General features: G+C 33.3%; 2 protein-coding genes across 2 annotated transcripts in view; both read left to right on the top strand.

Moving 5' to 3' along the window:
- Positions 1-424, top strand: part of LOC111695868 (opioid growth factor receptor-like) — a 765-nt gene extending 341 nt beyond the window's left edge. Inside the window, exon 2 of the mRNA XM_023465331.1 lies at positions 99-424. Within this exon, the coding sequence (XP_023321099.1) occupies positions 99-424 (326 nt within the window). The remainder of the gene's footprint in view (positions 1-98) is intronic.
- Positions 425-2,713: 2,289 nt separating this feature from the next.
- Positions 2,714-22,294, top strand: part of LOC111695867 (tyrosine-protein phosphatase Lar) — a 132,808-nt gene continuing 113,227 nt past the window's right edge. The window contains exon 1 of the mRNA XM_023465330.1: positions 2,714-2,909. The gene's annotated coding sequence lies outside the window, so the exon portion shown is untranslated. The remainder of the gene's footprint in view (positions 2,910-22,294) is intronic.

Raw genomic sequence — 22,294 nt, 5'->3', positions numbered from 1 at the left:
CCCCCCCCCCCCCCCTCCTCTACTTTAATGCATCCTCATATAAAATGTATATATTGTCTAAATTGTAATTTTCTCCGTTATCAGTAAAATCTTTGTAGATCCTGCAGATCCCGGAGATCCTGGAGATTCTTTAGATCCTGCAGATCTTGCAGATTCTGTAGATCCTGCAGATCCTGTAGATCCTGTAGATCTTGTAGATCCTGTAGATTCTGCAGATCCTACAGATCCCGCAGATCCTGGAGATTCTGTAGATCCTGCAGATCCTGCAGATTCTGTAGATCCTGCAGATCCTGTAGCTCATGTAGATCCTGTAGATCCTGTAGATCCTGTAGATCCCGTAGATCCCGTAGATCCTGTAGATCCCGTAGATCCCGTAGATCCCGTAGATCCCGTAGATCCCGTAGATCCTGTAGATCATGTATAATCTATTTGTTTCAAAGTTATACATCCCGAAAAATTATAGGCGCAGAATTTCTTCTGGAAATCTTGAGGCTTAGGTTTTCCAATGAAACTTCGTGAATCTAAGATTTCTCTCAGATTGTTCCGCAAAACTACCCATCCAACATCGATGACACAAATATTAAACTCAATTTTCTCAGGATTATGATTAATGAAAAAAATTAACAATTTAATCCTGTTAAACATTGGTTTTCTTGTAGTTCCTGAAGATCCAATAGATTATTGTTAAGGCGGATATCAATGTTTTATTTGGAAATGTTTCAAATGGTTAATTTACTTATCTTTATAAACCTGACACTGTGTAACCCCCCCCCCCTCTGACTTAAATGTATCCCCATATAAAATGTCTATATATTGTCTACGGTGTAATTTTCTTCATTATCTGTTAAATCTTTTATGAAGAGAATGTTCCCTAGGGAAGAATATTTTCAAGTTTAAATTGCACACTCTAGAATATAGAGATTTAACTTTTATGAATTTTAAAATAAAATGTGTCTTTAAAAATAGTTTTATATCGAAAATACATTTTTAAGGTCTGTGTGATTGTTCAGATGATCTAAATAACTCATCTTTAACAAATCTGTTAACAGGGTTATTCACAAGGAATGAGACTTCTTGATCTAACAGAGTTCATAGATTGAAATATCAAAGGACTACAACATCGGGTTGCAAGGATATGGAATAAAAACAGTTGGCGGTAAGAACTCGGTGATTTTTAACTTATTTTCGCTCCCATTTCGGGAACGTTATAAAATTTGGAAATTTAAATCAAACCTGCCAGACCCTTTCTCTTAAACTCTTCTGCTTTATTTGAATATAATCAATGATATATAAAGGTAATGACGTGACTTTTTTTGTCTTTTCTTTAATATATTGACAATTGTATTTTTATGAACATTTTATTCTTTCCATGAACTCCAGTGGTTAGTCTCTTTTCTGGGAGAACTGCTCAGGAAGAAAAGAGAACTATTCTCCTTAAATTTAATATAAGGAAAGACTGAACTCAACTCAAATCAATCTGAAAATTGGAAATCCAGATTTATAAATCAGCGAAAAGCTTTATAACAGGGAAACCATGGGGACAAGGGTAAAATACTTTGTAAAGAAGTTTAGTTTCCCAATTGTAAATCTTTATAAAAATTATATACATTGAGAAGGTAAATTGGTCTGTTTATACACCTTTCTATTTCTAACTCAGGAAAAAATGGATCCGATCAGTTAGAGCAATGGATGTTTACAGTACAATGTACTTTGTCACTGTTGTTTCACGTCTATACAGTTTACACTGATCAATGATCAGGGATACTACACAATACAGGAATATTAGAGAATTCATGGATATTAGAGAATGCACAGGGATATCTTTAGAGAATACAGGGATATTAGAGAATACATGGATATTAGAGTTTACAGGATTATTAGAGAATGCAGGATTATTAGAGAATGCAGGGATATTAGAGAATTGCAGTGATAATAGAGAATACAGAGATATTTTTAGAGAATACAGGGATATTAGAGAATGCATGGATATTAGAGATTACAGGATTATTAGAGAATGCAGGGATATTAGAGAATACAGGGATATTAGAGAATACACAGATATTTTTAGAGAATACAGGGATATTTGAGAATACATGGATATTAGAAATTTCAGGATTATTAGAGAATGCAGGGATATTAGAGAATAAAACCAGGGATACTAGAGGAACCAGGGATACTATAGGAACCAGGGATACTAGAGGAACCAGGGATACTAGAGGAACCAGGGACACTAGAGGAACCAGGGATGCTAGAGAAACCGAGGATAATTTAGAAACCAGGGATACTAGAGGAACCAGGGATACTATAGGAACCAGGGATACTAGAGGAACCAGGGATACTAGAGGATTGGAAAGTAAAGGGGAATAATACGAAAATTTATGAATATGTTGACTGACTGCTATCATTTTGGTTTGGCAGATGTTAATTTAGAATGAGAAAAGGATAATATTGAATAAGGAATAATGAAATGCAACATGAACATCGTATGAAACATACATCTTTATCAAATTATATCTTGAGCTTTAAGTATACATTGTTTCAATAAAACCGCCATCAATAACCTATTAATGCAGTAAAGAATGGTTTGGGTTAAAGTGAAAGGCTGTAAAGGTTGTGTTAGGGAGTAAATTGGACGTTTGGTGACCATTTTGTGAAGAATGATAGAGGTTGAGAGTGAGGTCCAGTTGGTTGAGGCTCAGTCTAGTCCTCTCTCTCTCCCTCACACCACCAGTCCTGGTCGATACACACTACAAAACATCACGCAAACCATCTTTTAAATACATAAGAAGAATCAATTAGTTATTTTTGTGAATACGTGGTGATAGTGAGTTAACAGACAAGGATTAGAGAAGCCCAGAAGAGAACCCTGAGAAACGTCCTGCGCAGAACCTGGTTTCTGTATACTCAAGGTGGAAACTGTTTTAACAATGTTTGCTGAATCAGTTCTATTCAAATATACACCTTGAGGGAGGGTAAACAGAAGCTAGAGCAGGACCAGATAATGCACAATCAATCATTCAATTAACGATGTTTATTGTTTACGTATTGTATAAAGAATACATAAAGCTTGAGGGGTCAAACGAGACAGTTCTGCAGTGTTGAGAAGGGTGGAACGGGATGTTAAACTGAAATTACATAATGCAGAGATATTAGCTCTAAAATCCACTTCAAGTATTATTTCTAGAAAAACATGAGGAATAGAAAACTAATAATATAAATTTGAACTTTTTCTTCAAATTATGATTTAAGATATTAAAAATATAGCTCATTACTTTCCGGAAAGTATGAAAAGTTGCATGTGAAAGGAAAGAAAGTACTGTTTAACAAAAACATCAAATTGTTGGAAAGAAAATTTGTTCAAAAAATAATAAAGAAAGATTGTCATAGAAGTTAAAAGTAAAAGAAATCTGTTAAGGAAATGTCTAAAAGAAAAGTGTCAAGAAAAGGTGTAAAGGAAAGGTGGAAAGGAAAGGAGTCAAGGAAATGCGTAGAGGAAAGGTTTAAGGGAAAGGTGTCCGTAAATAAAGAAGTCAAGGTAAGGTTTAGAGGAAAAGTGAAAGGAAAGGGGAAGGATAAGTAAAAAATAAAAGTGTAAAGGAAAGGTAGAAAAGATAGGCGTAAAGGAAAGTGCCAAGGAAAATTTAAGGAAAGGTTTAAAGGAAGGATGTAAATAAAGGTACAAAGAAAAGGTGTAAAGGAAAGATGTAAAGGAAATGTGTAAAAGAAAGCTGTAATAGAAAGGTGTAAAAAAAGGTGAAAGGAAAAGTGAAAAGGAAAAGTGAAAAAGAAAAGAGTAAAGTAAACGTGTAAAGGAAAGGCTTAAAAAAAAGAAAGGTAAAACAAAAGGTGTCAAGGAAAGATTAAAAGGAAAGTTTAAAAGGAAAAGTGTAAAAAGAAGATGTAAGGGAAAGGTATAAAGAAAATTTGAACAGAAAAGTTTTAAAGGAAATGTGTGAAGAAAAAATGTAAAGAAAGATGTAAAGGAAAAATGGGACAGAAAGGTGTTAGAAAAAGGTGAAAGTAAAAGTGAGGAATTCATCACAATAACTTTAATAAAGATAGATCTCTTCTGGCAATATCTGTACAGCGCTGATAAGATATACGTCAGAACTCTTTAAATGGATCGGATAAATATCAGGATTGGTTAAATGACTTTTACTTTTAATACGTTCTATTCATGAACAAAAAATCCATTTTCGGATAAATTAACATCGAAATTATAATGTTCATAATAAGTATTATGCTTAGTGAGCGAGTGTTAATTATGGATTTTTGCAAAAAAGTAAAGAAAAAAGCTTGTACAAATAACAAATAAGAATAGAATGTTGGAAAGATCATCAAGATATTTTCTCACGAGTAGAGAAGTTAAACCTTGACATTAGGTTTGTGCCAGCAGAAAGGAAAAAGAAAAGAAAACAAAGAATTTCTTTCCAATAGATAGAATTCTCAATATAAATCAAAGCGCTTCAATTTATTTGATCATCTATCTATCAATCTTGGAATGTCTAGACTTGTCCTGTATTCCCTGTCATTTCTTGTCCTTTCATATCCATCCTTGTCCTGTATTCCCTGTCATTTCTTGTCCTTTCATATCCATCTTTGTCCTGTATTCCCTGTCATTTCTTGTCCTTTCATATCCATCCTTGTCCTGTATTCCCTGTAATTACTTTCTCTTTCATCTCCTTTCTTGTACTGTATTCCCTTGTCATTTCTTTCTCTTCCATCTCCTTTCTTGTTCTGTATTCCCTTGTCATTTCTTTCTCTTCCATCTCCTTTCTTGTCCTGTATTCCCTGTAATTTCTTTCCCTTTAATATCCTTCCTTGTCCTATATTCACCATAATTTCTAGTCCTTTCATCTCCTTCCTTGTCCTATATTCCCTATCATTTAGTCCTTTCATATCTTTCCTTGTCCTATATTCCCTATCATTTAGTCCTTTCATATCCAATTCCTTGTCCAGTAATCATATATTTTTTACCTAGAATACAAAGCCTTTCAATGAAATACTAAATGATTTGACATGTCTGTCGTGTCGTGTCTGAAATCTATTCCTTGATGGTTAACCCTCTATGACATTGTTGTGTAAATCCAAACAGTGGGACCCATACAACTGTAAAAAAGGGAGAAGACAGTTAGATTAAATTTACGATTTCACTTTAAAATATTTCTTTATTTATCTAATTCTAAGCTATTTGTAAAATTGTTTGCTTCATAAACACTAAATTGTCGTCTTCCTATTCCAATGTTGATATGTCTGACTGTAGTACCATGCACACTGGCCATTGTATAAAAGTGTTGATATGGGAGTATGGGGGAAAAAGCAATACTTTCTAATTATATGCTTTTCTTTTTATTCTCTATCAACACAAATAAACATATGTAAAAAGAAAGTGTATTTTTCCTAGGAAACTTATTTTCAATTAAATCATGAGAGGGAGGGGGGATGAATTAAACTATCGTATAAAAATGAAGAAAATTAAAGGTTCATGAATATAAGGGTTTAACAAAAAAGATATAAAAAACACAGTTCCAAGAAGAGTTCAAATAAATCTAAATCTTTTGAAAACGAATTCTTTTTATACAGTCGTCGATGATCGAGTGAGAAAAATTGATAGTTCTTTAATTTCTAGTAAAATTTTAATTCAACTGATTTAGTTTTTTTTTAACCTACTGTAAAATTCATTTGGTTTTATTTATCCAATTTATTCAAACATTTTCCATTTTCTTTATCTTTTCAACGTGTTGCTGCATTTCCGCCTTTTTAGTTTAGTTAAAAGTCTTTCAAAGGCAGAATAAAAGATTTATTTAAGTTATTTCATTTAAAATATAGATTTTCAATTAAGAACCGATTTTCATCCAGAGACATGAAAATGATTTTGAATTTTTTTCTCTGTAGAGGTCCAAAGGTTTCCCAATTAATTCTTAGAAACTATAAAAGTTAAAAAAACAAGTGTGCTCTCTATAGCTCTGAAGTGTACATGTAGAGTTAAGTGAGAATAAGTGAGTTAGTTTGGTAAAATAAAAATCCAAACCGTGGAGACACTTTGAATCCAAGCCGTGGAGACACTTTGTTGTTTGTTGCACTGCCTCTCTCAGTGAAAACTCTCAAAACTAAAATACTCGAAAATACTTTAATTAGATTTGATTTTACTTTAGAGTAATTTTTGAGCCATCCCTTAAAAGCTATCTATTTAATAAAGCTCTTCGCTCATTTATATGTTCGCTATATCAGGCCAAACGGCTGAACCAAATTGGCTGAAATTATTGAAGGAACCCAAACATGCTAAAAATTATGGAATTTTCTTGAATTCCACGGGCAACCTCGGGCACTGCTAAAATGATGATTTAAGACCAAGCGCGGGTAAACGACGGGAGTAAGTATGAGTAACCTGGAGAACGAACCAATCCAGCTAGTTTTTATATAAACAAATGTTAGAGGAGTAAGCTTTGTATAGATCCCGGATAAGTCAAGGTAAGATATTAAGGTCTGTTCATATTGGAAAAGCTCAATATTCTCGACTAGACAAGGATAAGGATATAAAATGTCAAAAAGAAAGTTTAAAGAGACTGTAGACGTAATTTAACTTAATTTTCCTTTATAGAGTGATGTGCCCAATTCACAGCGGTCATCGAGGAGGAAGAATTGATATTATTATTTTTTCAGCTGGATTTGATTATTTTCAATTGTCTTTTCTCTGTAAAAATTACTAGCGGATTTATGCAGCATAAAATAAGAAGGAAATTGTCGCTTTCATGTTATTCAGACAGAGGTTTAAATTGTACTGTAGTGAATCAGACAGAGGTTTAAAGTGTACTGTCGTGAATCAGACAGAGGTTTAAAGGATACTGTCGTGAATATGACAGAGGTTTAAAGGATACTGTCGTGAATCGGACAGAGGTTTAAAGTGTACTGTAGTGAATCAGACAGAGGTTTAAAGGATACTGTCGTGAATCAGACAGAGGTTTAAAGTGTACTGTCGTGAATCAGACAGAGGTTTAAAGGGTACTGTCGTGAATCGGACAGGTTTAAAGGGTACTGTCGTGAATCGGACAGAGGTTTAAAGGGTGCTGTCGTGAATCGGACAGAGGTTTAAAGGATACTGTCGTGAATCGGACAGAGGTTTAAATTGTACTGTAGTGAATCGGACAGAGGTTTAAAGGATACTGTCGTGAATCGGACAGAGGTTTAAAGGATACTGTCGTGAATCAGACAGAGGTTTAAAGGGTACTGTCGTGAATCAGACAGAGGTTTAAAGGGTACTGTCGTGAATCAGACAGAGGTTTAAAGGATACTGTCGTGAATCAGACAGAGGTTTAAATTGTACTGTATTGAATCGGACAGAGGTTTAAAGTGTACTGTCGTGAATCAGACAGAGGTTTAAAGGTTACTGTCGTGAATCAGACAGAGGTTAAAAGGATACTGTCGTGAATCCGACAGAGGTTTAAAGGGTACTGTCGTGAATCGGACAGAGGTTAAAAGGATACTGTCGTGAATCGGACATGCCACTCAATTTAAATCACATATACAGTCCCTCTCAGCAGGTAAAGATAAGAATGAGGATTAGAAGAGAATGAAGAAAAGTAGGCTGGAAGGGATCCATGAGGAAGACCGGATGAAACCAAGAATATGTGAGATTCTAAAAGATAATCCGTATTTTATCTGAGAGATTCCCTGTAAGTGAGCAGCCTCAGGTTTAGGATTATCTCTAAAGTTTCAAAATATTTTAAATATAAATTCATTCTAGACGCGAATACAGACTTCAAGGTTTAAATTCAGCTTTTCAAGATAAATATCATTATCTTATTATTTTATATGTTAAAGAGAATCAATCTGGAAAAAAGAATGACACTAGCTAAAAAATGTGCTAGTCAAAAATCATGAAAAAATAACATTAAAAAGTGAAGGTGTACAATAGGCGATTATATCAATACAATGAAGACGACTTATTGTTAACAAGCTTTTTTCGAATTACAAGTTTACAAGTAATGAAAAAGTAGTATTTTAATTGACAGCTTCTCTTGTATTTTGTGTTTATGTGTATCCATGTTGTTTAAAAGCTTCATCTTTGAGTATTATCACTTCGTGGAAAATAAAAGAATAACAAAAAAATTTCATGGATTTATTATTTTTTTTGTAAATTTTTCTTTTTGAGTTGAGTTTTTGCCACAAACTCCAATTTTCAAAACACTTTATCTTTGCAACAGGATGCGATAAGCCTTTTATGTTTCAAACCTAGAATATGTGATCTGTCAGAATTCCTAGTTTGAAATGTCAAAGGTCTACAAGAACGGATTGCAGAGACACAGGGATTTAAAAATAAGAATTTGTGGCAAAAACTCAACTCCTTTAGGCCCGATCGGTTAAGCCGTTTTGGCGTTTATTGGACACAAACATACAAACAGACAAGCAAGCAAACTATATATATATATATATATTTTTTTATTAAAAAAGAATTATACTAAACATAATGTTTCACGCCTATCATGACGATCCTCAGTAGTTAAAATTCTTTAAACAACAATATATATATATATAAATATAGAAAAACAAGGTTGGGATGGAAAAACATCTGAAATCAAACTTTTATTGTGTAAATAAGCCCAAGACGATCTAACTTTTATTCCACGAAAACAAGGAATCAGGTTTCATATCTGCAAAATGTAATTTAGTTTGATAAATCTCTTTTTATTTTTAATGAAGTCAAAATATTTTTCATTATTTCGTCGATAGCAATTTTCAACTCTTTGTTCGAAATCGCAGAATAAAAGTCTAAGAATAAAAGCGCAATAAACCTTACATTCAAAAACGCGTAACGCAATACAATTATTGTGTTATTATATATATCTAGAGACGGAATGGGTGCACATAAATTCAGAGATGGTGCCGTCATGCCGGGACATATTTATGGGCAAGGTGCTTATGAACACCAAACCAAACTTAAAAACAGCTTAAAATTCATCAAATCCAGGGTTAAAACAAGTGTAAAGTAATGTCAGAGATAACAAAGTATCAGTAGTTGTTTCATAAGTCATAAATGTTTAGACGACTGTAGAGAAGAGGGGGGGGGGGGGAAAAATTGAACTATCGTGAAAGTAATAAAAATTGTTTTTACATCCAGTCATTGCTGTAGAATACAGATGGTGGCAGAATCATAACTGTATTTTGATCTCATCTAAAAGTCGTTAAACAAATTGGAAAGTTCAAAATGAAAAATGTAAACTTCAATTCGATGATTCAAAAGATTTTTGTCGGATATTTAAGAGAAGCTAAAAAATTAGAATTTTATATGTTCAAATAAAATAGGTAATGTATTTTTTAATTATCAAACTTCGCTAATGCATAATGGTTGTGCAAATTTCTAGGAATATCAGAACTACTTACAATAGTGTAAAAATAAATTGAATTTTTCCTTAAAAAGTTAAAATATCATTTGTAATTATTTCATGCAATATACACCATATAAACTTCAGAAGTTGAGAACATTGTTTATAATTCTATAACATTAGGCTATCAGACCGCTTCACGGCCATCTTTTATTTCAACTTTTTACTTAATCTTTCAGCATTTTCTCTTCGATAAAACAATAAAAAAATGTTGCGGAAATACATTTTTTTGTGAATTTAGAAAAAAATTCGAAAATCAAACATTTTGGAAACAATTTTTTGTAATTCTAAGCATCCATAAACCTTCCTTGGAATCATATGAGGTCCCACAGCAGACAAGCAAAGTATATATATAGTATATAGACTTTAAATATTAAAAAAAATAAAAACTGTCAAAACATTTTCCTAAGACATTTACGTCGATATAATTGCATACTAAACTTGAAGCGACAATTTTCTTTTCTGTAGGCTTTCATACCAATTTAAAGTAGTTTCTATCTATTGTTAGGTTAAATGTGTTACACCTTTTGTACTCTTTATTTACTAAGTGCACACTTCTCACTATATACGCATGTTGACACAAATCACGAACGGAAGGTTCGAAGGCTCCTCTAATCCACAAACACAAAGTTTCAAATAAATTGATTTATTTCAAACCTACAAAATACAGTTTTAGTAATAATAATATATCAGTACAAAATTGTTTAATGTTTAATTGGGTAACTTACTAGTTGGGTGTGTCTGGGGTTATTAAGGAGTGATTTGAGATCGAAGAAGGTGATCAGGTCAGTCTAAAATATTTGGATGCTACTTCTGAAAATAAAACCCTGGTTGTTTAAGTAGAATAATTCACGGATCGTAGGATTTAAGTATTCACTAGTTAAAACGTGTTGCTATATTTGATATGTTTTCTTTGTATGGGACGGAGGGATGCCGGAATATATTCTCTGGTTTTAGACTGAATCGAAACAAGGGTAAGGGTAGGAAAGATGACCTTAGGCTGGATATAGTGGGAGGAGTAAAATAGGCATATGATAGGCCAGGTACTGTAATAAGTCTGGCCCCGCCATCAAAGTTGAAACCAGGCCACCATAGATTAGAGGCAGAGCGGTACTAGCCGCACATCACTAAGGCCGGTACTTTAGATTGGTCCGGTTCGAATTCAAATTGGCCATGTTCCACCGTGACAGAAGTGAACTTAGTTATTTTGTGCTTGAATCGCATTGCCAAATCTTCATTGCTCACTTAAAACGAAACTATTGCAGGAAACCAACGAATTAAGGGGAAAAAATCTAAGAAATTCTGTACAGTCGTCTCTGAAGTTTTATCACAGTGGGTAACCCTGTATAAACCATGGATATGTATATAAGATTCAACAGATTTTTTTCCCTTCAAGGTTATAATCGTTCTAAGTGGAATGTTTACACATTGTCTTAGTTGAGTATCTTAATATTGAGGTCTGGTAAAGTGGACAACCCTAGCTCTTTGTATCATATATCATCACGGATTCTTTCATGTTTAGAGAGACAAGTATAGAGAGATAGAGATAAGTGCTGTGCCGTGTTCAGATTTCTCTGTTGGTCTTGTTTTCTCCTTTTCTACATCTACATCTATATATATATATACTTTGTTTGTCTGTCTGAGTATTTGTTCGTAAACGTCAAAACGGCTAAGCCGATCTGACCCAAATTTGGTTTGGGACCTCACATGACCCCAGGGAAGGTTTTTGGATGACAAGAATTTCAAAAATTTGCCATCAAAAAAAGTCGAACGAAAAACTATTTTAAAGTCCGCCAACTTTGTTTGTAATTGTTTTAAAGGGTACACAATGAGAAAATATACAGTTAGTGCAACAATTAGTAGTTAAAAAAGAAGATAAGTTCATAGCGTTCTGAAAGCCTAGTATACATACATTTAGGTTTAAACATTTCATTCTTATAAAGGAAAAAAAATTATTTTGTGTTAAACTAGACTATAATATATTAGAAAAGTTAGAGAACAGGTTGCCAACAATATTCATCCGTCCTCTTCGTCCTCTTCTCTCTGTATAGTTTAATGTGAAGTGTGTTAAGTAATGAATCTTATCTCCTCTGAGTTCTCTATGTCTGCTCCGTCGTCTGATCTCCAGCTATACTCCCAGCTACTATAGGATAATTTCATGCAAATCCTACAAATCCATTCTATCACAAGAATGGCGGTAGTAATTGTGTTTGAAATTAGTTCGAGGTCTCTCGACTACCCTTGATGCATGGAACTAAGGGACGGAAGTAAATATAATCTCTCCCCGAGTACATACAACTGCAGTTCATTGTCATTACAAGAACAGAAAAACAGAAAACAAAACAAAATTTCCCATTTTTAAACATAAATCATTTGAACTTTCAAAAATATCACACAATGTGTGAATTTTCATCATGCAAGAAGTGATTTTTCCTTTGTCATCGTAAAAAATATCATTAAAAACACAATTGGCTCTAAACTACATTCTCGACCAAGCAAAAAAAAAGCTTTTCTAACGCGTCGGCCATCTGTCTCGGCCCACCATAGTGTTTTACAAAAACATCTATATGAACACTGAAACAATATATGTAATATTTTTAACAGGAGAGATATAAAGAAAGTTAAACATTGCACAAGTTCTGTTATCTGGTCTTTAATGCAGATATGGGTTAGAATTAGCTCCATGTATCTGGTAGAACTGTGTAAAATATAGAGCTGCGGGAACGATTACATTATTCAAGATAAGATTATATATCTCCGGGATGAACCAAGGTTGGGAATATTATAGATCCAAGCTGGGAAGAGAAGCACATGTTCAATTGTATAATTATAACCCTGTAGTTGATGGTTCAGTGAATGGTAAATGTATGTGTTGATATGAACCCTCCCATGGGTGTGAGGAAGGACGTTAAAGATAAACAGGATTTCCCCAGAGACCCAAAGGATCATTATTTCCCACCAAAGCCCCGAAACCTAGCCAGGGAAAAGGTGCAGAACATAAAGAATGTTCAATGCAAAAGAACTAAACACTTGCCACAAATTCTAATTTTCTAATTTGAAACCTGATGTGGTAGACATTTCATATTTCATACTATGGGTTCTGCTAGATCAAATATTTTTAAAGCCTCAGGTTTCATCGATATAGTGTGAGGCAAGTGCTCAGTTTTTTTATAATCAAACTTGGCAAGTTCAAACTTGATAAAATAAAAGTAAAATCATATGATTCAAAAGTCGTCATTTCTAAAGATTAGTAACCCAAAAATAGATTGGTGATGACAAAACAAGTTGAAAGAAATTGAGTGCTTGCCACAAACTCTGATTTTCTAATCCCCAAATCTTTGCAACCCAATGTGAACCTTATATTTTTTTAAACTATGAATTCTGTTAGATCAAATAATCTAAGTTTGAAATATCTAAGGTTTGCACAATCTAGTTGCGGAGACATAGGGATTAGAAAGTTTGAGTTTGTGGCAAAGCCTCGATTCCTTTACTTTTTTCATAAAATCTAGTATATATTTTGTCCTTAAAGTTGTTTGATGGAGGGTTGTGAATGGATGGACGGTTGTATGTGAAAGGATGAAGGGTTGTATGGGAATGGATGGAAGGTTGCATGTGAATGGATGGAGAGTTGTATGTGAATGGATGGAGGGTTGTATGGGAATGCATGGAGGGTTGTATGAGGATGGATGGAGGGTTGTATGTGAAGGGATGGAGGGTTGTATGGGAATGAATGGAGGGTTGTATGTGAATGGATGGAGGGTTGTATGGGAATGAAAGGAGGGTTGTATGTGAATGAATGGAAGGTTGTATGTGAATGGATGGAGGATTGTATGGATATGGATGGATGGATGGAGTCCAGAAGGAAAGATGAGATAGGATGCATGGAAGAAATTCCAAACTTAGCCCATTTATCAAAACTTTGAATTCGGAGAACCCATAGGGAAGCGGAGATATATGTATTATGAAGGAACCTTGGAGGGAAGATGAAAGAATGAGCTTTGAAAGAGAACAGGGAAAATATGTAATATAACGAATAGATATTGAAGAGGGATAAACAGAACTAGATAAAGAACGCATTACAAACTAAAGAGAATGATTTAAATAAAAACAAAAAATTATGGTTTGATGACAGATGGGAAGTGGAATTGTAAAAAACCTGGAAAGAAAATCGTATAATTAAAAAAAGAACCAAAAAATACAGTTCTCGAAGTAGGATATATTGAGAAGTAGAAGAAGACAAACATCCTTTGTAAAATATGTTTAACTGTTGTTAAAGTTTGTTTCATATCTCGTTTCTATTAAAGATAAAACTCAAGATCAAGGACGGATAAACAAGGTAGGATGAACTGAGGAGGAGAAGGATAAACTAAGGAAGAGAAGGATAAACTAAGGAAGAGAAGGACAAACTAAGGAGGAGAAGGATGAACTGAGGAGGAGAGGGATGAATTAAGGAGGAGAGGGATGAATTAAGGAGGGAGGGGTGAACTGAGGAGGAGAAAGATGAACTGAGGAAGAGAAGGACACACTAAGTAGGAGAAGGATGAACTGAGGAGGAGAGGGATGAATTAAGGAGGAGAGGGATGAATTAAGGAGGAGTGGGATGAACTGAGGAGGAGAAGGATGAACTGAGGAGGAGAGGGATGAAATAAGGAGGAGAAGGACGATCTGAGGAGGAGAGGGATGAACTGAGGAGGAGAAGGATAAACTGAGGAGAAGGATGAAATAAGGAGGAGAGGGATGAACTAAGGAGAAGAGGGATGAACTGAGGAGGAGAGGGATAAACTAAAAAAAATAATACGGAGAGTACAGACTAAGAAGGAGGAATTATAGATCGATAGAACGTGTATTCATGTGCACTCTGCAGGGTATATCTGATTAACTGAGAATTAGGTTGATTAAATTAGGGAAAAGAAGAACGTTAAATTCTAAAAGTAAGGAGATTATACCGGAAAGGGTAAATACCATCAAGGTGAGGGGAAAGAAGTTTAAGAATGTTTAAAGTATCAAGGCTGAGCCTGGAAATACTATTGCGTGATCCGACCCAAAGTTTGACAGTTATCTGGGAGCAGCTGCACCATAAGCTGTCCTATCCAATGATACTGCTCAGCTGTTTCAACCGGTAAGCTGTTTAGGCAGGAACCGGTATTTGATGCAATACATTCAGGCAGTTGCTTGGACAGTGCTTACAGTGCAGCTGTTCACTGTTCAGCCTTTTTTAATGTTTACATTCTGTTTATTTGAGGGATTATCGAAGGTTTAAGTTTAAGAAGAGAGGATCAGTGCGCATGCCCAATATCCGGGTCCTTTCCTTCCTATCTAATTCAGTCTTCAGTTGTGTACAGTGATCCTAACCAACCAAACTGGTTTCGTGATTTTGGAACCGGTTTTTCTGTGTTTACATCAAAGACTCAGGTACGGCGATCTCGGTCCTCGGAGATCATATTTCTCGCGTGATAAACCCTATCATGGGTTACTTGGATCTGTATGTATAAGTTTAAAGGTTGGATTTATCAGGGTTAGGGAAAGTACTGGAGGAAGTATAAAGATAAGACAAGAGAAGTCTGGTTCTATATTCTTCTGTATTACACTGAACATTAAATGTAAAGAACTATAGACAAGATAAATCGACGGGGATCCATTCATTAGTCATTAATTATTGATAAACAAAAATATTTCTTATTAGCATTTTATGAAAATATAAAATGTATAGTATGGAAAATTGGTACTATTATTTTTTCAAGATTCTTAGCTAATTTTTCTACATAAATTTAATATACCATAATTTATAGGAATAATTAGTAAGAGTTAGCTATATTACTATATTCCCATAGAGAATAGAATATATAGAGAGGAATTTACTGGAAAAAAGTGTAAAACGGACATTTTGTTGTACTGTTTCCATACTGCAGGTGTACTTCACATATTTATGCTATATAACCTGTTGGGCCCTGGAATATCATTATATAGAAACTAAAATTATTGTTAAAAGAAAACCAAATTATGAATTAGGCTGGTTTCATAATTGACCAATGATCATTTCACATAGACTCTATGCCTTCCACTTTACAAACGATGATTTTCCGTTATAACTATAAATCAAATGATGTTTTTATTCACCTAATTCATTATAAAGTTTATTTAACAGTTTAAAAAATTCGAAATTGAAATGGATAGTCTAGTGAACATACTGTATTAATGTACTCTACTGCATATAATTTGTGAACACTTACATGATTTGTACACTTTGAACTCCCTTTCAGGCTGAAAGGGATTGAAAAAATTCATACCGAGAGATTCTTTTAATTCCTCTCTATATATTCTATTCTCTATGTATATTCCTCATTGATGTGTTCTATTTAATCAACGAACATATATAATCTTAAATTTCAACCTGTATTCTACGTTCTTAATAGATATATATATTTCTAATAATCATAGAAACGTTTTATATGGAAATGCGTTTTGATGGATATTTTCTCGTTTTTTCTTCATTTCTGTCTGAGTTTGGAAATTATTCACGTTGTGTATGATATTAAGAATTAAACTAAATGTTTCTTAATTAAAATTTCGAAATATATGATGCGTCGATATTTAAATTTTTACCATGAAATCAAAGGTTGTTTCTATAGGGGACAATAGCCACTCCCCCCCTCTTACCTCGCCCCCTCCTTTTATAATACGATGAATTTTCTCAGTTTTATTTTTCCCACAATTGACAGATGAAGAAAGTCTAAAAAATTTTACACTTGCCCCTATAATGTTGTTATTTTTTCAGAGATGCTTAAAAATATTATACTCCCCCCCCCCTTTATTCTGCTTTGTAATAGGTTGAAACTGAAACTTTAATAAAAAATTGGCATTTACAAATTGTAATCTCTTCAAGCTTGAGAATAAAGATCTAATAAAGAATTTAGGAATTGAAAATTAAAAATTGAGAAAATTTCTACCTTTCCTTGTAAAATGTCTTCCATTTTGTTCCCAATTATTAAAGGTTCTGTAAGTTTATTTCAAGTGAACCTCAATTTAAAGAAGAGGTGTATGCCCGATTGACAGCGAAATCTTTGCTAGTGAAATTAATAATGATGAAATTTCAAACATCCTAGTTTTTTAAAATAATAGTTCTAAATTCTTACTGCTGTTTCTCCATAAGTGACCTGCGGGTAAAGATTTGACCAGGGCAATCCATGGACCAGGGGGCGGAAACGTCATGTATGTGTGTCTGTACCGAAAGAGAGTGTGTAAGTAATACCGAACTGAAGGTGTGTACTGTAGGTATATACAGTACATAAGAATCTCGGTATTTGTACAGTCTAGGAGAGTACATTTGGTTATTGTTAACTGTTTACTTAAAAATAAGTTTAATATACATGTAATATATTATTTTTACATTTAAGTCAATACTATATGCCAAATTTTCATGCAAAGAATATAATTTGATTAAAGTTTACAATAAACTACTCGTTATTCAAGCTTAATTATAATTGACGACATTGTTCTGCAATATCCTTGACTGTAATCATGTTTTGTGTCCGTATCATCTTGAAATATCACAAAGTTGGTTAATGAGTGATTTTAAGATGGATTTAGTATAATGAGTCAGTAATTGAATAATCATTAGACTTTGTGATATTTCAAGATGCAATACTCAGTCAAAGGAATTGAGTCTTTGCCACAAACTCGGATTTTTAAATCCCAATTTCTTTAAAACCAAATATCGTAGACCGTAGATATTTTAAACTATGAATTCTAGTGGATCAAACAATGTAAGTTTGAAATATGAAATGTTTTCATCATCTGGTTGTTGAGATTTAGGTATTACAAAATTGGGATTTGTGGCAAAAACTCAATTCCTTTGTCAAAAATTTCATTGTAAAACAGTTTAAGAATTCAACACACAAAATATTAATCTTAGAATTGAAAAAATGGTTTAAGTTGTGCTTTTTTGCGTGACGCGGCTGGATTTTTTAAAATCACACTTTAAAGGCCCTAAATATACAATTTAAAAAAGTAGTTTTGCCCGGAAGAGTCAAATGTGGTGGTACGGAAGGGGAAATAGTGGTGGCTCATGGCCGCCTGCCTTCCCCCGCTCATAGAACATGCTGTGGAAAATATCGCATACTATAGGTGTTAATCAATCTCTGTAACTCTCTTATCTCTGCTTTAACTCTTCACTTGTCCTTGTTTACTTTTTAAAATAGATGAATACCGCGTACAATTTTCCTTTTAACAATTCTCTCTAATTTGTTTCTCCTAATACCTAATTACATCTAATTTCTCTCCTTTAATCTGAATTTTCTAAACTTTTCAGCTTTTTGAAATTTAATTCCCCTGTCCTTGTCGACCTGTCTTGTTGTTTTAATCGATCAATATGTTTTATCTAATATTTCAGTCAGGTATTCTCCCACCTTTGGATTTTTTCCAACCTTTTTTCTCATTACTATGTTTTTTTTATACATTTCTAATTTTATATTTTTTAATTCTATACCATCCTTCTATTCTTTCTCCTGATTCTGTTTTCCTGATTCTATTCTCTCTCCCGACCTAACCCTGGTCCTTACTTGAATCTTCTCCTGATTCTAATTTATACTCTTGATTCTGTTCCCTCCCCTGATGCAACCCAGTACACTTGATTCTATTCTTTGTCCTGATGCAACCCTTTACTCTTGATTCTATTCTGTCTCCCAATTTAACCTTGTACTTTTGATTCAATTCCTTCTCTCAGTTTAACCTTGTACTTTTGATTCTATTCCTGATGCTACCATGTAATCTTGATTCTATTCTTTCTCCCAATTTAGACTAGCACTCTTGATTCTATTCTTTTCCCTGATTTAATCTAGTACTCTTGATTCTATTCTTTCCCCTAATGCAATTAACCATTTACTCATAATTCTATTCTTTCTCCTGACCCAACCTTGTACTCCTGATTTTATTTTATTCTTTCTCCTGACCCAACCTTGTTTCTTATTCTAATCTCTCCTCCGACCCAACCATTCATTCCTGATTCAATTTTTCTCCCCTCCTTCATATTATCTATTTCCTATTTGCACAATCCTAATCTATACTCCTACACTATGCTTCATATCTCCCAGTCTAACCTCTATGTATTGTGTATCGCATATCAATATTTTCTCCTATTCTACAAATCCTATATATCTTCTGCACAGATATCTTGAAAACACTATTCTTTATTTTATTTTATTCTTTTAACGTGAAAATCTTTCCGTTTTATCCTGTCTTCTGTTCACCTTCGTTGATAACCATAATTTTTCCCACCATCTTCTTTTATCAGGTCTCCATACTTTTCCCCGTCAATCTTATCTTCTTGTTCTTTTTCCCAGATACCATCTACTTGTTCTCTTTCCCAGATACCATCTACTTGTTCTCTTTCCCAGATACCATCTACTTGTTCTCTTTCCCAGATACCATCTACTTGTTCTCTTTCCCAGATACCATCTACTTGTTCTTTTTCTCACGTACCTACCATCTACTTGTTCTCTTTCCCACCTACCATCTACTTGTTCTTTCCAACCTACCATCTAATTGTTCTCTTTCCCAGCTACTATCTCCTTAACCTTTTCACTTGTTCTTCCCCTATCCATAATAAATATTTTTCCATCTCTCTTTTCTCTGCAAGCTTTCTTTCATCTTCCTCTGAAACCGTTTTTCTTTGTCATTCTTCTTTTATGATAATCTTAATTTTTTGTTTCCACGTTGATCTGTCAGATCTGTCATCCTTCTCAACCTTCTCAATAACAACGTAATATTTCTCTGCTTATCTTTTCCCTTCCACTCCAGCTTCTCCTTCAGCAATCCCTCACTGAGAAGTAGCTAAATGAAATAGAATTCATCCGAAATTCTGTGAAAACAACAAGATCATTAAAACAGTGTAAAGGTGTTCCGATAAAACTACGGGTTGGTTTAAAAGTAAGGGTTGCACAAAAAAACGATCTGATGATAAAATATCAGATTTTATTTATTTTAATTAATTTTATCGATGAGAAGAAAGGTTTTAAACATCTAAGTCATATAATTTATTCTAAATTCTAAAATACCATAATCTAAAAAAATATTCTTAATAATTTCAATATTTTTCTTTTTCCTTGAATGGAAAAAATACATTTTACCTACATATGAAAGAGTTTTAACATATTAAGAAGCCCTGTTGCAAATAAAAATGTTTAAATCTGGAATAAAACATATCTTACCAGGATATGAAAAAGATTAACTCCCTAGAGATTCTATTAAATTATTTGAAGTTCAAACAACATTTTAAACTCAGTTAATTAAAAAAGAAAAATGGGGGAGATAGACTATAGAAAAGGGTTGAAGGAGGAGGGAGAGAAGGGAAGGAAGACTATTAGAAAGAGAGGAAGTGTGAGACATGATGAGGAAGAATGAGGAATAATTAGGGACAATGAGTAAGAATGAGAAATAATGAGGGAAAATTAGGGAGAATGAGGAAGAATGAGGAATAATTAGGGAGAATGAGGAAGAATGAGAAATAATGAGGGAAAATTAGAGAGAATGAGGAAGAATGAGGAATAATGAGGGATAATGATGGAGAACGGGGAATAATGAGGGAGAAAGAGAGAGAATGATGATGAATTAAGGAAAATGAGGAATAATGAGAAAAAATGAGGGAGTATGAGGAAATGAGAATTACTAGAAGTAGGGAAAGGGTGAAGAAAAAGGATAAGGATAAGAGTGAAGAAGGATTTAAAAAGAGAAGGAGGATGATAAGGTATGAGGGAGGACATGAAGGATGACTACTGAAAGAAGAGAAGGATGAGGTAGAAGTGTATGAAGACTACCCAAGAAGGATGAGAAATGAAGAGAGAGGGGAGGGGGTTGAAAAGAGAGGAGGAAGAGAAGGACCTGATATTTAAAATTGCAACCAGGTTTGCATATTGTTAGTACTAACTGTCCAACATAGAGACTAGTATAGTGCATATAGAATACTAACCAAATTCTCCCAACAAAATAAACAAGTTAAAATAAATAAAAATAAATAAACAACTGACATTGTAAATGTTTTGACTGTAAACTTACATTTCAATAATTGAAGGGTAGATTTGTAACGGTTCAACCTTTCATTATTTCGACCTGTGATTTAAAAAAATTAGTAACCCGCGTCTTAGAATGAAACATGACCGATAGTCCACAAGTAAAAGTTAACAACGTCATCAGAAAAGCTTAAATTTTTGGTGTGAACATGAAGGTATTACTAAATTGGTGTGAACATGAAGGTATTACTAAATTGGTGTGAACATGAAGGTATTACTAAATTGGTGTGAACATGAAGGTATTACTAAATTACAACAAATTATATATTTTTGTTGTGAACATGAAGGTATTACTAAATTACAACAAATTATATTTTTTTGTTGTAAACATGAAGGTATTACTAAATTACAACAAATTATATATTTTTGTTGTAAACATGAAGGTATGACTAAATTACAACAAATTATATATTTTTGTTTTCATGGGACCTTAAAAAACAACAACTAAAGAAACGTATCACAAAATGATATGGAACAAACTAACTTTTTATAACTTAGAACTTAATTAGACTTGACTAACTAAGAAACAAAAAAACTTTCTTCAAATTCTAGAAGATTGCAGGAGACAGATATATGACGCAAGAAGAAAATAAAGAATATTTTTTATATAATTTTCCTCCGGTGCTAAATCCGCGCCAACATAAAAAAATTTAAATCTAGATATGATAACTTTGAGGACATTTTGAATCTTTTTTAATGAAATATTATCAGGATTCTTTTATTATTTAGTGAATATTGAGACCAAAGTGAAGAAAAGAGCCAAAAAGAGCATAGAAAAACAGAAAGGCAAAAAAACAAGAATGTCGAAAAAAATCTAATAACAATTGATTAATAATAATAATTTAATATTTCCCCCCNCATATTAAGAGGAATTTTAAAAAAAACTATGATTTTCTAATCCCTAATTCTCGCAACCCAATGTCGTAGACCTTAGATATTTAAAATTATGAATTCTATTAGATCAAATAATCTATGTTTGAAATATCGCAGGTTCACACCATCAGGTTGCAAGGATATAGTTCTAAGAAAGTTTGTGGCAAAGGCTCAATTTCTTTATTTTAAACTCTTATATCAGACAAACCAGAATTTAATGCTAAGAAAATATGTGTATTGTCATTTATTCAACAATACTTATTCAACACAATGTTCAAATCTCAATATCTCTATATCCTGATGTCCTGACCCCACAATGTTGTTTAGTTTGTAAATAAAAATGTTCAAATCTCAATATATCTATATCCTGATGTCCTGACCCCACAATGAAAACCTACTCTATGTTGTTTAGCTTGTAAATAAAAAATGTTCAAATCTCAATATCTCTATATCCTGATGTCCTGACCCCACAATGAAAACCTACTCTATGTTGCTTAGCTTGTAAATAAAAAATGTTCAAATCTCAATATCTCTATATCCTGATGTCCTGACCCCACAATGAAAACCTACTCTATGTTGCTTAGCTTGTAAATAAAAAATGTTCAAATCTCAATATCTCTATATCCTGATGTCCTGGTCACACAATGAAAACCTACTCTATGTTGTTTAGCTTGTAAATAAAAAATGTTCAACTTTTCAAAGTCTTAATTTTTAAAGGGACTGTCCATGTAATTTAAAGAAGGGGTATGCCAGATTTATCAGGATACCCTTTAATATTTATCTCATCAATGTGGAAAATATTGTTGTTTTTCCAGTTTCAGAAGTATTTAATTCTGACAATTTACCAAGTATTTTCCAGTTTCAGACGTATTTAATTCTGACAATTTACCCAGTATTTTCCAGTTTCAGAAGTATTTAATTCTGACAATTTACCCAGTATTTTCCAGTTTCAGAAGTATTTAATTCTGACAATTT

The sequence above is a fragment of the Eurytemora carolleeae genome, unplaced genomic scaffold (assembly GCF_000591075.1).
Source record: "Eurytemora carolleeae unplaced genomic scaffold, Eaff_2.0 scaffold122, whole genome shotgun sequence".
Classification (NCBI taxonomy): Eukaryota; Metazoa; Arthropoda; class Copepoda; order Calanoida; family Temoridae; genus Eurytemora; species Eurytemora carolleeae.
The sequence above is the reverse complement of the archived record's forward strand: the minus strand, read 5'-3'. Positions and strand labels throughout refer to the sequence as shown.